Raw genomic sequence first — 14,835 nt, forward strand, 5'->3', positions numbered from 1 at the left:
CAAGCCAGCTTCTTATCGATATGTCAAATGGCATCGTCAAGACCTTAGCATGACCGGTCCCCACATGCAGTCTCGCCCTAAACACCGCCCCCTATCAACGATACGCGTTCATCCAAGGGGCCAGCAGAGAGACGCTCTTGCCGCCCCCTTCCGGACCGATCTTCACCCTCCAATCGAGCAGAGTCGGCTCCATCTGCTTGCGCTTGGGAGACGAATTGTGTATGACCAGCCCGGAGAAAGATCGCTCTCCAGCTTCGCCTTCTTCAGTCTCCGTCTGATTGATCACCCCTCTCAACCATTTCAGTTGCACAATACGCTGCTCTCTAGCCACGTCGCCGGTACAGCTTATGCCACGAGAGTCAAGCGTGACGTATGCGGCCACCATCTTGCGGATATGTCGCTCTCTTTTCTCCGCCGTAGAAAGCTTATCAGGCTTGGGAATGCCCCTCGCAATCGCAAGCTCTCGCAGGACCTCCCCGGTCTTGCGAGCAGCGGCGGGATCCAGCAAACTGTACTCGTACTTCCTGTCTGCCTCTTGGGTCTCCACGGGTCTCTTGTGTATCGCACAGCCCGCGTAGCTTCTGCCATTGAACAAACCGCGTTCAGTTCTTTTGATAAGCTTGTCAAGGTACCCCAGATGTATGTTTCCTGGGCGTGAGGAGGTCGTGCGCAGGATAGCTCGGCTCGCGAGCGTTGCTAGCCTCTGGTCAAGCTTAGCCCTGTGTTTGCTTCTGTCGCGCTTGGGATTTTTTTGGACGTCGACTTCGACTTCCATCAGGTCTGGTGAGATAGTGCTGAGGCGATCGAGGATCTTGCAGTGGCGGACTCGTCGTGAGTGTCTCCGGAGTCATCCTCCCTTTTGGTATCTTGCTCGCTTTCAACGGCGTCACTTGCACCCCATTCGGAGTCTTCCATGTCAAAGTCAGAGTCAGGCCAGAAGCGCTCGTCCGGAATCAGGCTGGGGGCTCTGCCCTGTTGCGAAGGCGTCGACGGCTGAGTCCTGGGCTTATGCGAGGATCAGCCATCGGTCTCCCTGTGCGGTCCGCGGTAGCACGATCACTATGTCCTCGACGGGCAGTGTAGAGAATTTTGACGGGGGGGTGGCGAATCGTGCTTCATCAGACATTGCTCTGGTCGAGCAGCCAGCTGGCGGTGGGATAGGCGGCCATTCAGGGCTGATCCATGGAAGCGAATCTTGCATGCTGTCATTGGTGGCGTGGATAAGCCAATTGTCCGGGAGCCTGTCGCTTGAAGGAGGCCCATCATCGTCGGGAAAGCCTGCGTAGCCGCGGCCTTGATAATAACTCGGCGGACCCCAACTCGGTCCTGCGAAGGGTCGCGCAGAAGCTGACCAGCTTCTGTGATCAGTGCTCGATGTATAGGCAGACATCTGGTACGTAGAGGTAGGGCGTTGACAGTGAACGTGGCAGCAGAAATACGATAGTAAAGCTGTATGAGCAAAGAGAGGTAGTAGGATCAGCTGGGAGATCTCGACACTGTCAGCACCTTCAGTGGCTTGAGTCAAGTAGAAGAGAAGAAGCAAGGCTACAGGCTCTGAGTAGCTAGCAACAAAGGACGATTAGATTGTGTCTTCTCTCGCGAGCTTCTTGGTTTCTCTAGTGAGAAGAAGCCATGGGGGGCCGATATCGTCGACACCGTCATCAAGCCTCACTCGTAAACCACCCTATGTAAGCTGGAGGAGGAGCCTCAAGCCTTGCCAGCCTCTTGAGTCCGCCAACATGAGCAGGCGAATGGGTCTGGTCTGGTCAGCCCGGGTGTGCTACGCTCAGATACCTGGAAGGAACCAGATGCCATCCTTTCACACAAGTCCCCTCCGAGACCTGTCCTGCACATGTGTCACGCCAAGCCCTGTCAGATATACACTCGAGTGAGACGGTCAGCCATATCATCGCTTTTACATCACCTTGAATCCACTGCAAGATGCTCGTTCTAATCCAGGCACTCACCATACTGACCATATGGCTGGCTCATGCTCAGGCCGTGGCAGTGTCTTTCGCTAACTCTACCCTCGCGCCTCGTGATGCTCCATTATGGGAAATCAAGGATGCCCTGGGCACCTAGTAAGTGCCTGAGGAGTGTCCTCTTTCGATTCGGCGCCGCAGTTGACATGTCAGCTACTACGACCTCACCGGCAGAGACATATGCGGTGTGAACGGCTGTCAGCAGCCCGGTTGGTCCAAATCAAGCGGCATGGACACCGCCATCACAAAATGCGGTCAATTGCCGATGAACGATCCCAAGTTGAACACGAACCGGATCGTCGGTATGTACCCCTTGTTTCCGCTTGGGACATCCAGTGAGCTGACGCACGTCAGCTTTGGACTGGTCTGCAATTATGACGGACCGGCGCGCCTTTTGCGGAAAGGAGTAAGCCTCCCCCTTGGAGGACTTTGCAGTGCGTTGCTCACGAGTGACCTAGGGTGGAGGTCTATAGAGCCGATGGGACCAAATTCGAATTCTCCGAAGGCCCGCTGGTCCTATGGGAGGCATGCGAACGGTGTATGTGCGAGAAGGCCATCGACTTTTCAGGTCAGTCACGTTGATATCAAGACGGCGTGCCACTATGTCGTATGGCTCGACTGACGTGCTAGCGCTCGCCCACGCCGAGCTTATGAATGGTCGAGGCGGAGCGTGCTCCCCGACGAATCCGCATGGCCTCCGAGTCGTCGTTACCAACAATCAGATCTGGGAGCCCGATCTTGGTCAGCTTGGCGCCGGCGTGGCGAGCACATGGAGTCCCACCAAGAAAATCGCCCCTATCCCCTTACACGTCACGAACCCATCCCCAGTATACCCTTGTCGAACACCCGGCAATACGTGTGCTTTCGTTCGACCCGATACAGGCGGGATGCCTGATCCTAACCTCCGGGGGCCATGCGTCACGTATCCGGAGGCAATTGAATCGACAATCAATTGGCCACTGGCGTTGCCGGTCCAGGCGAAGATTGGCGAGTGGCCCGCACAAGTACCGGCCCCTCCTGCTGTTGGTGGTCTCCCGTCAAGCACTAGCTCAGGCAGCGCTGCAAGCCAGACACTTGGGCCGCCAGCAGCACCGCAAGTGGCAAACTCACAACCACCTCCCGCCGGCCCGCTTGGGAAATGCGTCGGACAAAGTACGCACAGCTGCGTGGGCAAAACCCCGGCAGTGTGCGACGCATTAGGGAGTGAGTCAACACGAGTGTATCAGCTTGATTTGGCGAAGAATGAGCTGATTCACAGACTGGGTACAGATCGCGAGCGCCTGTCCGGGAAGCTGCGTCATGCAGGCCAATAATGCTCCGGGATGTGTATGACGAGATCAAGAAACCTGGACGGTGCGGTTGATCTTGCCAAGCGATGTAAGTATGATGAGCCCGCCGATGCATCTTGAAACCTTCGATGACAGCTTCATGATGGACTGTTATTCCCGTCAGTAAGGTCTCTACTCGTGAGCACATCTAGCGGAATCGTCGAGTATGCTCCGCATCAGTACTCGCCTGGGCGTACAGTGAAGACCGGGGCTCGTAGGCGGTGATGTATCCTTCTGCCGGTCCGCTCCGTCTCTTTCGTCAGCTTCAATGTCAGCCTTGTCGCAAACCGAGGCAGCCAGACGGACTCACCACTCCCTCCAGCCGACCCTGAAGTCGATGTCTTGGCCCTCAACTCTAGCTGCTTCTCCTATCTTAGTCAATCCCCCAGTGACCGACTCAAAGAGCCGGCAGACGTGGCACAGGTCCCATGCATCGGGCACAGATATGGGGACCATAGCCTATTTGTATTCTAACCGAGTAATGTCCCCACTGCCCAGCCGTACATCGGCAAGATCAGATTGTCGTTCTGCGCCGAGACCGCCTCCAACAGCGCCGTCAGCGTCGTAGCCACAACGTATGGCACGGGCTAATCTGTCAGCTCTTTCCGACCCAGCTCGGCAGGTATAAGCTCACATTGAATGACTTTACTGCCCCAAAAGCCCAAAGAAACATAGTCGATACCAGCACCGATCCCAGAAACGCTATACTCCCCTCCACGGTTTTGCCGCTGGAGGAAGACCATCTGACCCGGCCGCATCTCTTGCCGACGATAGAGGCCTGATATCAGCTTGGCCTCAGCATCCAGTGGAAGACATACCAGAGCATCCCCCACACCCAAGACCAAAACCCCAAAGAATGTCAACACCTCGCTCCCCTCCAGCCAGAGCGGACTTGCACATCCCGCCAAGAGATAGAAGTGGCTCAGAATCGCCGTACCCGAGTCCTTGGCGTCGAGAAACTCGTTCAGGAAGAGATGAACCGACACGCCAAACGGCCAGAGTGCAAAGTACCGGACAAACTCGGCAAAATTGAATGCAGCGAAAGCGACCGAGAAGGCGAGGTGGGTGAATGCAGGCTGTTGTCAGCTCCGCCTGAAGCATTACTCACGTCGATAGCTATTCCAGGGACAAACATGACGACCGCCAAGGCATGGAAGAACTTCCGCCTCGAGTTGACGCTGAGCGTCGGAAGGCGCTGGTCCGCTGCGTCCATCATCTGAGTGGCGACACCGCTAAGCCTGCCCGCTTCGTTTCCCGGCGGGATGGCCCCAGACTCCTTGGTGTCAGGGACGACGTATCGCCTGTGCCGCCTCGCCCTGTTCAGCTGCCGGCTCCATCCCGCCACCGATATCATCGCCAGAGCCGCCCAGTACCCGATGAGCGCTGGCCGCGTCCACCACCTGTTCCCATCCATCATCCACCATATCACCCATAAGACCGGGTCTCGCCAGTTCAGACACCACCGTGTCCAGGTCCCGACGAGACCACCGCAAATGATGAGAGAGCCGGCATAGAAGCCGATAGCGAGGAGACGGCGGTGTTTTGCCTTTTCGTCCGGGAAGCGCAGGCGATGTGCGGGTCTCTGGGCGAGATGGCGGGAGAGGTAGAGGAGAGGGGAGAGGAGGAAACCAGTGAGGAGAGAGCCAGGGATGAGGGCGAGCTGGAACGTCAAGAGGGGAGTAGGAAGGCGGTAGGTTTTGATGTAGGGCGTGCGAATCAAGGCAATCTGGCATCAGCCAACTCTCACCCGGGCTTACCTTCATTCGAGTCAGATTGACAGTCTCCATAGTAAGCGCGGTAGCCGCGTTGCACACAATAGCCAGCTCGCCGAGGGTGAAGCCACGCCGGGCCAGCCGAATGCAGACGTACAGACTAAACTGGTAGAAGAGGGTCGCGATGATGATATCGGACGGAGACATGTCTGAATCAGCCAAGCATTGGGTTGGACTCACCACTCCACACCCCTCGACCGATATACGCCGTAGCAATCTTGACGACGATACAGCCAGCGGTGACAATAAACGCAAACAGCACGACGCTTCGGGTCCGCCGCCATTCTCCGCGCTTGAGCCAATACGCCCCGAGCCCTCGGCCAGACTTGGCGCTATCGCTCAATTCCCGCTCCATTCCGGTCGACGATGGGGGTGGGGCGGTCATGCTCAGGCGATTACCGAGTATGAGCGACCGGGTGAGCTGAACGAGAAGGACGAAGGAGCAGAGCGTAAAGAGCTGGACGAGGTTCCGCCGGGATATAGCCAGAGCCGAGAGGGCTCGGACGGTCTCGGTGTTTTCTGGCACGATGCCGCCGAGGTTACGGATAGGGGTGGTGGAGAGGACGAGAGGGTCCTCGATGCGCCATGCTCGAGGACGAAGCGTTGCTGAGGAGAGACGCTGCATGGCGTCGTGGAGGAGGCCAGAAGCGATGAGGGGTGCGAGGAGGAGGGCGAAAAGGACGCCGTCGTCTAGGCATTCCCTGATGTCAGCCGGAACGTGGTAGAACATACCTGTACTGTCGCTCATCTGTGCCCCAGACGCAGCCGCGGTTTGACGAGGAGGGCTCTTCTTCTGGGAGTGTAGGTAGGGTTGGCGAGCGCTTGCCGCTAGTGGGAGTGATGGTGCCATGCTCGTGCAGGACCAAAGACGCCACTCTTGGCGACCTGTCCCTAGCGTAGCCATTGGGTTGCAGATGAGAGGAAAGACCGGGTGAGGAGGTGATAGGTCCCAGGGAAGGTAGTGACCTGCGCGCCCGCTGGACCTTGTAAAAGACCGAGAAGCCCATGAGGAGGCAGATTTCTACCATCAGCAAAGCCCACACGTGTGCTCACCTCCAGCTATAGCTCGTTCTTCCCACTTGTACGCCAGAGCCCACGCTCCGAGCGAGACAGCGCAAAGGACCAGGCCGTCTTCGCATCTCGACCTGGTCAGGTAGAGACCGAACCTCCGAAAGCCGAGATGGGCAGGCAGCAAGCCGCCTCGAGGCGCGGGTGTAGGTAGAGCATTCGCAAACGACCTGCGAGCTGTGGATCGTACCGGAATTGGGGGTGTCCTGTCATCAGATCAACCCCTAGCTCGACTTACACATTGCTGACCTCCCCGCTGGACCTCCGCTTCCCCCTTCTCCGCTCATCCTCCACCTCCGTCTCGCCCTCTCGCACCCCCACAAAATAGTTCTCCGCCTCGTTCCCACTCCCCTCCGGGACGCTACTCGCCGACGCCCCATAGACATCCGTCCCAGCCGTCAGAGGCGACTCTACCGGGTCATACGTATACTCCACATTGTCCATGTTGAGATTGAGTCGAGACGGCCCTGGGACGTCGTGACGGTCTTGTCGAGGGCCCGGACTGGCACTCCGACTGCCTGATGAAAGGGTGCGACTCCGAAATTGCGGTGCAGCTTTGTGGACGAAGCTCCGTCTTTTATCCCGCACGGCGTTGATGCTGGTCATGACCGAAGGGCCGGGCGGGGGTGATGGCGAGGAGGATGAGCGCGAGTGTGAGCGCTGGCGCTGGACATGCAATTTCGAGGCATTGTGATGACGCTGAGAGATGGTCGGACGGGGTTGTCCGTGGATGCTCGAGGAGGTGGACGTTTTGGTGCTGGAGACTCTGGTCTCCTCAGCGTGCAGGTGGGGAGGGTTGTGATGCAGAGTAAAGGAGAGATGGCATGCTGTCTTGAAGCTGTTGTGCTATGGATGTAAGCAGCATGCGTGGTCAGATCGGCAGCGGCCCCCGTGGTCAAAGGCGTAAACAAATCTGACTGATCCGCGAATAGATCTCGTCTATCTCACAGCTACGCTCTACATGAAGCTGCTACGGACTGAACAACATACATGGCCTCTACAGTTTCAACCGCTTGCTGTCCTGCGGCACCGCGTCCGCATCTGCTTGCCGCTTCCTCGCCTTCTCCACCTCCTTTCCTCCTTTGCCGACCACCGTCACGCCCTTGCCAGATTTGACCAACCCCTTCAACGCCTCCTCCTTTTGCTCCTTGACCGACTTGCGCTTCCCGTACAATTCCGCCATATCTCCCAGTGCTTTCTGCTGCGCCGCCTTGCCCTTTCTTGCCTTGCCACGCTGCTTTTGCTTCTCCTCGGGTGTAAGCTCGGAACGAGCGACCAGGGAGGATGCTTTGGGGGGTGCGAATAGCTCTTCGGGAGCGAGCATGGTGGAGGCGGTAGAGGTGGTAGGGAGGGCGGTCTCCAGGGAGGTGGTGGGGAGGTTGTCGATCGTGGTGATCTGTGCTTTGGGCTGGGGTCAGCTATGTCAAGGGAAAAACTTACTTGTTTCGGGACAAAGTTGAGACTGCTCAACGAGTCGAGCTTGTAGCATACCTCCTCCCATAGCTTCTCGATCTCCCCGTGCTCCCTCTTCAACTTTTCATCCCTCGGGTCTTTGACCTTGGTCCCGGACGCCTGCGCCTGGTAATCTTCCTCATAGATCTGGGCCAGGGATTTGGTCGACTGCGTATCCTGCAGTTCCAGGTACCGGGAAGGGAGGAAGGCGTTCGGCTCGTATGCGCGTACACGAACGGTCGAATCAAAGTTGTTGTCAATGATTCGCTTTTTGATCAGATCTTCGAGCGTCTTGACCGTCTCCTCGGTGATGGTAGGCACGATCTTTCCGGCGTGCTCAAAGTCGAGATTCTCCTCGAGAAGCGAGTTTTCCGGCCGCGCGCGTGATGAGGCTTCACCAAGCAGTGTCCAGTCTTTTGGACCGATAGCTTGAGCCTCGAGCTCGGCGATTTGCTCTTGGAGCGCGAGTTGTTGCTTTTCATGTGTCGAGAGGTCTGATCAGCACCGTCATGGAGTCTACTCACTTTTCACTTCCTCCTCTTCATCATCCGAGTCGAACAGATCCCCCTTCACCCTGGACATGACATCCCGACTGGGGTCTACCGGTGCCTCCTCGACAAACTTGACACCCTTCCCCTTCTTCCCCTTGCCCTTCTTGTCCACCTTGCCGCTTTTTGCAGGAGCGGCGTTTTTGGGCGGGTCGAAAAAGTCCCCATACATCAAAGCTGTCATCAGCCCATCTTCAAGATGGACTTACGCTCATCCTCGTTGACACCACTCAGCATGGCCTGCGAGACATCCTCAATCTCCTCATTGTCGTCCTCTCCGCCTAGCCGCCCGCTACTTGTCCGCCCCGCTTCCGTCTCTTCCGTCATTCGGTTGAAGTCGTCGATGCTGAAAAACTCGTCGTCGAGCGTAGGGTGTGTCTTACGGCGGGATGGTCCGGGCAGGTCATCGTCGCTGGCTTCCTCCATGAGTCCGTCCATGTCGTCATCCATCAACCCGCCCATGTCGAGCTCGTCCCCTTCTTCATCCTCATCCTCCTCATCCTCTTCCTCCTCTTCCTCCTCTTCCTCCTCTTCATCGTCTGAATCGTCGTCTCCCTCCTCATCCTCTTCATCCTCTTCATCCTCCTCGTCCCACCCCTCCATCAGCGACCCCCCCTCCTCATCGCTCCCCTTCAGATCAAACGCCTCTTCGTCACTCTCCCCTTCGCTTCCCTCTTCGCTATCATCCTCACTCCCCTCTCCCCGCTCAGCGACCATCGCCTCAAACTCCTCCAGTGTCATCTCCCCTTCACTGCCCTCATCCTCCTCGCTCTCCTCACTATCATCCACCGCCAGATCCTCATCATCCGGATCAATCACCTCCCCGCCAATCTCGCCAACAACACGGATGATCCCCGCATTGCGCAGTTCCAGCTGCTGCCATATTTGCTCGGCATCCAGACCGTCGATAGTCAGTGCCGAGAGAGGGGTGTAGGGGAGGACCTCCTCGGGCGCGGGAGGAGGCGGCTGCGCGCCTTTGCCTTTGGCGGATGCGCGGGTGGTGATGGCCGGCTCGCCAGAGATGGACTCGATGAACGGGTGGAGGTGGGGGTGGGAGATGGACTCTAGCTCAAGGCCTGGTCGTCAGCTAGGGATACCACCTTTCTTTGGGTTTGCCGCACCTTGATCAAAGACGTCTTTGGCGGCAGCTAGGGCAGCCTTAGCAAGCTTCTCGTCGCCGATAGACAGCAGGTGCGCCTTCCCATCGAGTTGGAGGGCGAACTTGGAGAGGCTGGCCGGCTGTGCGGCGCTCAGTAGCGCGTGTGACATGGTAGCCATGGTATATGCTGTAGCGAGAAGAGGTTGGAGAGAGGTACATAGACGCAGATGCGCGAGGGCAGAGCTTGGTGTAAATTCTCCCTATTACGGCACGTGGCCAATGTGGGGTCTCCACTTGGGAATTCTGCTTCAACTCGTACTTCGCAGACGAGGAGACTCGAAGCGGTACATGCATCCATGCTCGGTCGTTTGGTTCTGCTCCTCGGGCCGAGAATCAACAGGCGAGCTGCAGAGCGCTGAAAGCTGAGATTGCACGCAGTGGGGAGAGACTGAAGAGCGATGACGTCATCGAGCTGACTCAGTACCATGGTGCATCTCCCGGAGTTTTGGACCGAGGTGGAGGTACTCTCGGTCGACTCTTTGACCTTTATCTAGCTATAAATACAACGACTGCTACCTGACATCGCTCCCCTGCTCCACTAGCCTCAGACACATCACTAGCGCGCCATATCTTCAACCAAGATGCTACCACCAGCCATCAACTTCCCCGCCTGGATCGCAGAGAACCAGCATCTCCTCCAGCCGCCCGTGGGCAACAAGTGCCTCTTCAAGGGGGAGAACTTTATCACTATGATTGTTGGCGGGCCCAATACCCGGGTGGACTTTCACGTGAATACGACGGAAGAGTGGTTTTATCAGTATAAGGGGGGGATGGTGTTGAAGGTCGTGGATGAGGGGAAGATTAGGGATATCAAGATTGGGGAAGGGGAGATGTACCTCTTGCCTGGTGAGTTGACCTACCATACTGAGAGAGGAGAAGAAGAGGCAGATGGTGTAGCTCTGCGTGAGGATCTCAGCTGACCTTCAGCAAACACACCTCACTCGCCAAGAAGAGTCAAAGATACGATCGGGATCGTGCTTGAGATGGTCCGGCCCGGAGAAGCAGTCGGTGTGTAGCCTTTCTCTCTCTGGCCTGGATTTGGCATTGTGATCTCGGCCTCAGCTCTCTCGGGTTCGACTCATCTCGGAAGTCAGACTGACCAAGCAGACACGATGCGGTGGTACTGCCCCAACCCCGCACATGATGGCGACCTCGTCCTCATCAAAGAAGTCACCTTCCACTGCTCTGACCTCGATACTCAGCTCAAGCCGGTCATCAATCAGTGGATGGAGGATGAGAGCTGGAGGAAGTGCGAGAAGTGCGGTGAGGTCGCGCCGGCCAAGTAGAGCCCGGCTTGGGTAGGAGCCTATTTGGAGCGCAAAGTCACCAAAGTCAGGCCAGATGTAGCAATATAGTATGAGACACAGTTGAGAAAAGTCAAGCTTTTCCCGAACATTTCGCACAGCCAATGATGTCCCGTACGTCCGCTGCGGCTAGACCAAGCGAAGCACGTAGATGTTACATACAAAGCCGAATACCCAGAACGACCCGCTCGTAGCTAATGCCAGCCTCTCCCCCCTCGCCCAACATGGCCCGACTCTCCACGACTCAGAACATGGTCTCCTCGTCACGCAAGAATTCTCCTACATCCGCCTGGTGGAACACGATGATCCCGCTCGGGTCGAGTTTTCTCGTATCGAGCGTTGAGCGAGCGGTTACGCCGAATCCCTATCCCATTAGCCACGTACAGATCCGAGAGGAAAAACAGTGACGTACCAATGGCACATCCGACATGTTGTACACCACCACACCCTGATGTTCTGGTGTGTCCTCTGTTATCCGACCCAGATGGGCTTTGACGACGTGATTACCGTACAAGAACGGCAGCTCTCCCGGTTGCTTGACCCAGACCTGCAACGTCAGCTCTAGCTCCAGCTATACGCCCCGCAGTGACCACCCTCCTCCCTCAACCACAAGCCTCGTCCCCAGTCACAAGCCTCCTTGCCCCGGATTACAGGTCTTGAAGTGATCTAAATGTTCTTCTTGTACCTCCGCGAAGTAAAGCTCACCTTGTACTTTGCGTACTTGGCCAACCAATCCAGCGAGGTAATACCCAGCTTGAACTTGCCGGTCTTGCTAAATTTGCCGAAACATGTACCGATGGAGACGAGATTTGGGCGGGCGATGGAGGTGGCGTGGTGGAGCATGTTGAGGGGCAGATAGTACACTCTGCTAGGGTCAGCTCGGTCCGGAAGCTTTGGCTCAGCTCGTGATAGCCTGGACGAGCCGTTCTCTCCTCAATCCCGACAGTCCTACGGTCCCGCCAGTTGGATCCTGAGCGGTCCCTCAAGGCTAGAGCTACAGAGGCCCTCTGATTCGCAATGACTGACCTATCCCGGTTCAGACGGAAACAGTACGCATCATCCTCGTCCCGGTCGATCAGGTGGACCAGGTTCTTTCCGATGTAATTTGCGAGCTCTGTCTCGTCAGCTATGCTTCTCCAAGTTGAAGCCTTCCCTGAAAGCTCACTCTCAAACACCGCCTTTGTCTCTTCTTCCGTCAAGGGCCTCATCTTGCTATGCTGTATAGAGGGATTAGTAGTATTGTTGACAAGGTGTATATGGTGGAGGTGAAATACTTCTGTGGCAACTTTTGGCTGCGTGACGTAAGCGGATTAAAGTCACGTGCAGCCTTGGAGCGTGCGCGTTGGACGATGACCCGTCGCTCGTACATTCCTCGTATCTCTCTTATACCTTCTTACACTCTATCTACCCATCAATCAGTAATAACTGCACGGTACAGCAGCACAGAGGAGCAGCAAAGCAGCCGCATATACCACGCTTTTTCAACTCGAAGATTGATTAGAGGAAACGATTCATCATGGTACGTCGGTTACCTATCCTTTCACCTCCCTGTCCAACTCTTCATGCCTCCCTAGCCGGGGCCCAGCTGATTGATCAGTTCCGCAACTCTTACGACTCGGACAACACCACCTTCGTAAGCTTCCAGAACGGCTTCGGCTGCCGCGGGGCAAAAGGAGGTCAGCAGCTGATTTGCCAGTCCCCACAGGGAAAGTTGCATCAGGTTGAATATGCCCTCGAAGCCGTCAAGCAGGGTTCGGCAGCTATCGGTCTGAGGTCGAAGACGCACGCTATTCTCTTGACGCTCAAGGTTAGCTCACTGGCCCTGTCATCTGGCGGATCAACGCGGGCCAAGCTGATCCCGTACAGAGGTCAACCGGCGAGCTGGCGACTTACCAAAAGAAGCTGATCCGCATCGACGATCACGTCGGAATCGCTATTGCGGGTCTTACCAGCGATGCCAGGGTCCTCAGGTGAGTTGTTCGAGCCTCGAGTTTGAGAATGAAGCTGATACCTCTAGCAACTTCATGCGCCAGCAAGCCATGTCGTCAAGGATGCTGTACGGCCGCCCCATCCCCGTCGCTCGGATCATGCAGGGTATCGCAGACAGTAAGTTCAGCTTCATCTCTCGAAACCATGCTCTCCGTCGGTCTGAGAGTGTGGCTAACCCTTGACAGAGGCTCAGAACAATACCCAGCAGTACGGTCGTCGGCCTTACGGAGTCGGCTTCCTCGTTATCGGTGAAGACGTGAGCTTCGAAGCCTGTGCGAGTTGCGATCTCTGCAGCTGTAGCTGACAAAACTCAGGAGACGGGACCTCACCTGTTCGAATTCTCCCCTTCCGGCACGTCCTTCGAGTACTATGCCCACTCGATCGGCGCGCGGAGTCAAAGCGCCAAGACGTACCTGGAGACCAACTTTGAGTCGTTTGAAGACGGTAAGCTTGATTCCATCTAGCAGGAGTGCAGCACAAATCTCCGATCCCTAGCCTGGAACACCCTCTCTCATTCACAGCGTGTTTTACGCTCTCCTCCCCAATCTCTCTCTACCATTCACCGCTGACCCCACAGCCGACCTCCCCACTTTGATCAACCACGGCCTCACCGCCCTGCACGACACCCTCCAGCAAGACAAGCACCTCTCCAACCTCAACACCTCCATCGCCATCATCGGTCCACCCGCCCCCGCCGCCGAAGGCGAAGACAACGTCTCGTCTTCCGGAGCCGCCAAGCGCGGATCCTTCCGGACATGGGAGAATGCCGAGATTGAGGGTCTGCTCCGTGCGTGGCGGCGCAGCAGGGGCGAGCCGGAGGAAGGGCCGCAGGAGGCTGAAGAGGCCGAGAGGCTCAAGCGGGATCAAGAGACCCATGCAGGTGCGGGCGGTGTGGGGGTGCCAGCTGCTGCTGGGGGCGAGGCGGAGGGTGAGGGTGCGGCTTCGGGCGCGAGTGCAGGAGCGGCTGGTGGTGCGCCGGCGCCAGCGGCGGGGTCAGAGGATGTGAACATGGAATAAAAGATGAATAGGAAAGATGCAGACTGAATTTTTCTTTCTGGATGGGGCTGATGAGACTGATTTGGCCTTTGGCATATTACTGATCCGGCTGCACAGGTGATCTCCTCAGACTGGCCATCCAAGCCTTGTTTCCCACAACGCTAACTAGGATGTAGCAAACTCTTCTGCTCGCTTACTCTGCCTCGACACACTGTCCGTTGCGCTTGAGGAAGCCAGCCTCACACGCCATAATCTCGCACTGCCCCCCGCTGCACGAGACTCCATCCGGCGCGACTCCCTGCAGGGCAGTACAGCTGTCTATCAGCGCCGGCGTTTCCCCGATGGATTCGCAGAGTACTTACTCAGTTCCATTCACATACGGCCCCCTCCCAGCATACTTGTACGCCCCATCGATACATCCTCCGCAGGATTCTGAGTATGACAATAATCCACGTCGATTCCGCGGGACTGATCGATGAGCCGTCCAGCCACTTGTGAGATCTGTGCACAGTGCACTACAGTCTGCTATACCTTCAGATCCCCAGACGAAGGATCTGAAACGCCAGCATGCGCTTACTTCGTGGACGAGGTGGCTGCAAGGCCCGGCGGCCACTAACGCAGATCTTGTCCTCGGGCGTGGCAGATGTGAACGCTGCATTGAAGGAGCGTATCTATGTGGCACGATGTCGCGCTGGCCCCAAGATCCCCAATGAAAGCATGTGAAACGTCAAAGCGAGAGAAGCACCAAGATACAAGTCAACTCTGGGAGATACCCAGATCCAGGAAGAAAGGGTGTGAAACACCAAGTCAAAGTGAGCCAGCCCCATGCTGACCCGCGAAAACTCTCGCCACCCTCTGAAATATAAGACTCGCTGATTAGCTGACCTTTCACAATCACAAGTCCAAGTCTTGACTTCGCATCGCCCCCCTTTAGCGATCTCAAGTACCCCGATGTCTGCTATCCAAGGTCCCAAGTTCGTGCTGTTCGGCGATGGCGGCGAAGAGGAGTCCGTGACGATTGACAAATACGATCCCGAAATCACGATGCCAGAGTGGAAGGTAGACCTGGACTCACACTCCTCTGCCCTGCACAAGGTCATTAAAGTTACCGAGTCACTGCAGGAGAGGCGCGACATTGCCGCTGACATGACCGACCTCCACAGAACGACGGAAACCGACCAGGTCTGGTTCATGTCCGTGATGAAGAACATTGCAGGGTGCCATCACGCTTTCGATG

At 56.7% G+C, this 14,835-nt stretch overlaps 7 protein-coding genes across 7 annotated transcripts; 3 read left to right on the forward strand and 4 right to left on the reverse strand.

The window, feature by feature from the left end:
- Nucleotides 1-94: 94 nt before the first annotated feature.
- MKK02DRAFT_31546 (uncharacterized protein) lies at nt 95-1,390 on the reverse strand (the record flags this gene model as incomplete). The annotated part of the gene is made up of 3 exons (XM_053088323.1): nt 95-701; nt 827-972; nt 1,061-1,390. The coding sequence occupies 3 exons, from the start codon at nt 1,388-1,390 to the stop codon at nt 95-97; spliced, it is 1,083 nt and encodes a 360-aa protein (XP_052947809.1).
- Nucleotides 1,391-1,941: 551 nt separating this feature from the next.
- On the forward strand, nt 1,942-3,314 carry MKK02DRAFT_42415 (uncharacterized protein; the record flags this gene model as incomplete). Its single annotated transcript, XM_053091975.1, has 8 exons — nt 1,942-1,947; nt 1,999-2,081; nt 2,136-2,284; nt 2,337-2,388; nt 2,441-2,550; nt 2,613-3,004; nt 3,053-3,185; nt 3,241-3,314. The coding sequence occupies 8 exons, from the start codon at nt 1,942-1,944 to the stop codon at nt 3,312-3,314; spliced, it is 999 nt and encodes a 332-aa protein (XP_052947810.1).
- Nucleotides 3,315-3,780: 466 nt separating this feature from the next.
- On the reverse strand, nt 3,781-6,594 carry MKK02DRAFT_42416 (putative dolichol kinase; the record flags this gene model as incomplete). Its single annotated transcript, XM_053091976.1, has 9 exons — nt 3,781-3,897; nt 3,945-4,088; nt 4,129-4,386; nt 4,419-5,036; nt 5,068-5,231; nt 5,263-5,783; nt 5,815-6,103; nt 6,136-6,356; nt 6,389-6,594. The coding sequence occupies 9 exons, from the start codon at nt 6,592-6,594 to the stop codon at nt 3,781-3,783; spliced, it is 2,538 nt and encodes an 845-aa protein (XP_052947811.1).
- A 553-nt stretch (nt 6,595-7,147) lies between these two features.
- On the reverse strand, nt 7,148-9,419 carry MKK02DRAFT_22524 (Mpp10 protein-domain-containing protein; the record flags this gene model as incomplete). Its single annotated transcript, XM_053086579.1, has 5 exons — nt 7,148-7,558; nt 7,591-8,096; nt 8,127-8,327; nt 8,360-9,226; nt 9,272-9,419. 5 exons carry the CDS (start codon nt 9,417-9,419, stop codon nt 7,148-7,150), a joined length of 2,133 nt encoding a protein of 710 aa, XP_052947812.1.
- A 471-nt stretch (nt 9,420-9,890) lies between these two features.
- On the forward strand, nt 9,891-10,595 carry MKK02DRAFT_42418 (3-hydroxyanthranilate 3,4-dioxygenase; the record flags this gene model as incomplete). The annotated part of the gene is made up of 3 exons (XM_053091977.1): nt 9,891-10,155; nt 10,237-10,317; nt 10,417-10,595. 3 exons carry the CDS (start codon nt 9,891-9,893, stop codon nt 10,593-10,595), a joined length of 525 nt encoding a protein of 174 aa, XP_052947813.1.
- Nucleotides 10,596-10,857: 262 nt separating this feature from the next.
- Nucleotides 10,858-11,821, reverse strand: MKK02DRAFT_31549 (putative cytosolic large ribosomal subunit protein; the record flags this gene model as incomplete). The annotated part of the gene is made up of 5 exons (XM_053088324.1): nt 10,858-10,977; nt 11,026-11,160; nt 11,319-11,478; nt 11,640-11,727; nt 11,779-11,821. 5 exons carry the CDS (start codon nt 11,819-11,821, stop codon nt 10,858-10,860), a joined length of 546 nt encoding a protein of 181 aa, XP_052947814.1.
- A 308-nt stretch (nt 11,822-12,129) lies between these two features.
- MKK02DRAFT_31550 (nucleophile aminohydrolase) lies at nt 12,130-13,619 on the forward strand (the record flags this gene model as incomplete). Its single annotated transcript, XM_053088325.1, has 8 exons — nt 12,130-12,132; nt 12,211-12,246; nt 12,310-12,420; nt 12,480-12,583; nt 12,631-12,719; nt 12,788-12,858; nt 12,917-13,046; nt 13,180-13,619. The coding sequence occupies 8 exons, from the start codon at nt 12,130-12,132 to the stop codon at nt 13,617-13,619; spliced, it is 984 nt and encodes a 327-aa protein (XP_052947815.1).
- Nucleotides 13,620-14,835: the final 1,216 nt, after the last annotated feature.

The sequence above is a fragment of the Dioszegia hungarica genome (genome assembly GCF_025882075.1).
Source record: "Dioszegia hungarica strain PDD-24b-2 chromosome Unknown MKK02contig_6, whole genome shotgun sequence".
Taxonomy (NCBI): domain Eukaryota; kingdom Fungi; phylum Basidiomycota; class Tremellomycetes; order Tremellales; family Bulleribasidiaceae; genus Dioszegia; species Dioszegia hungarica.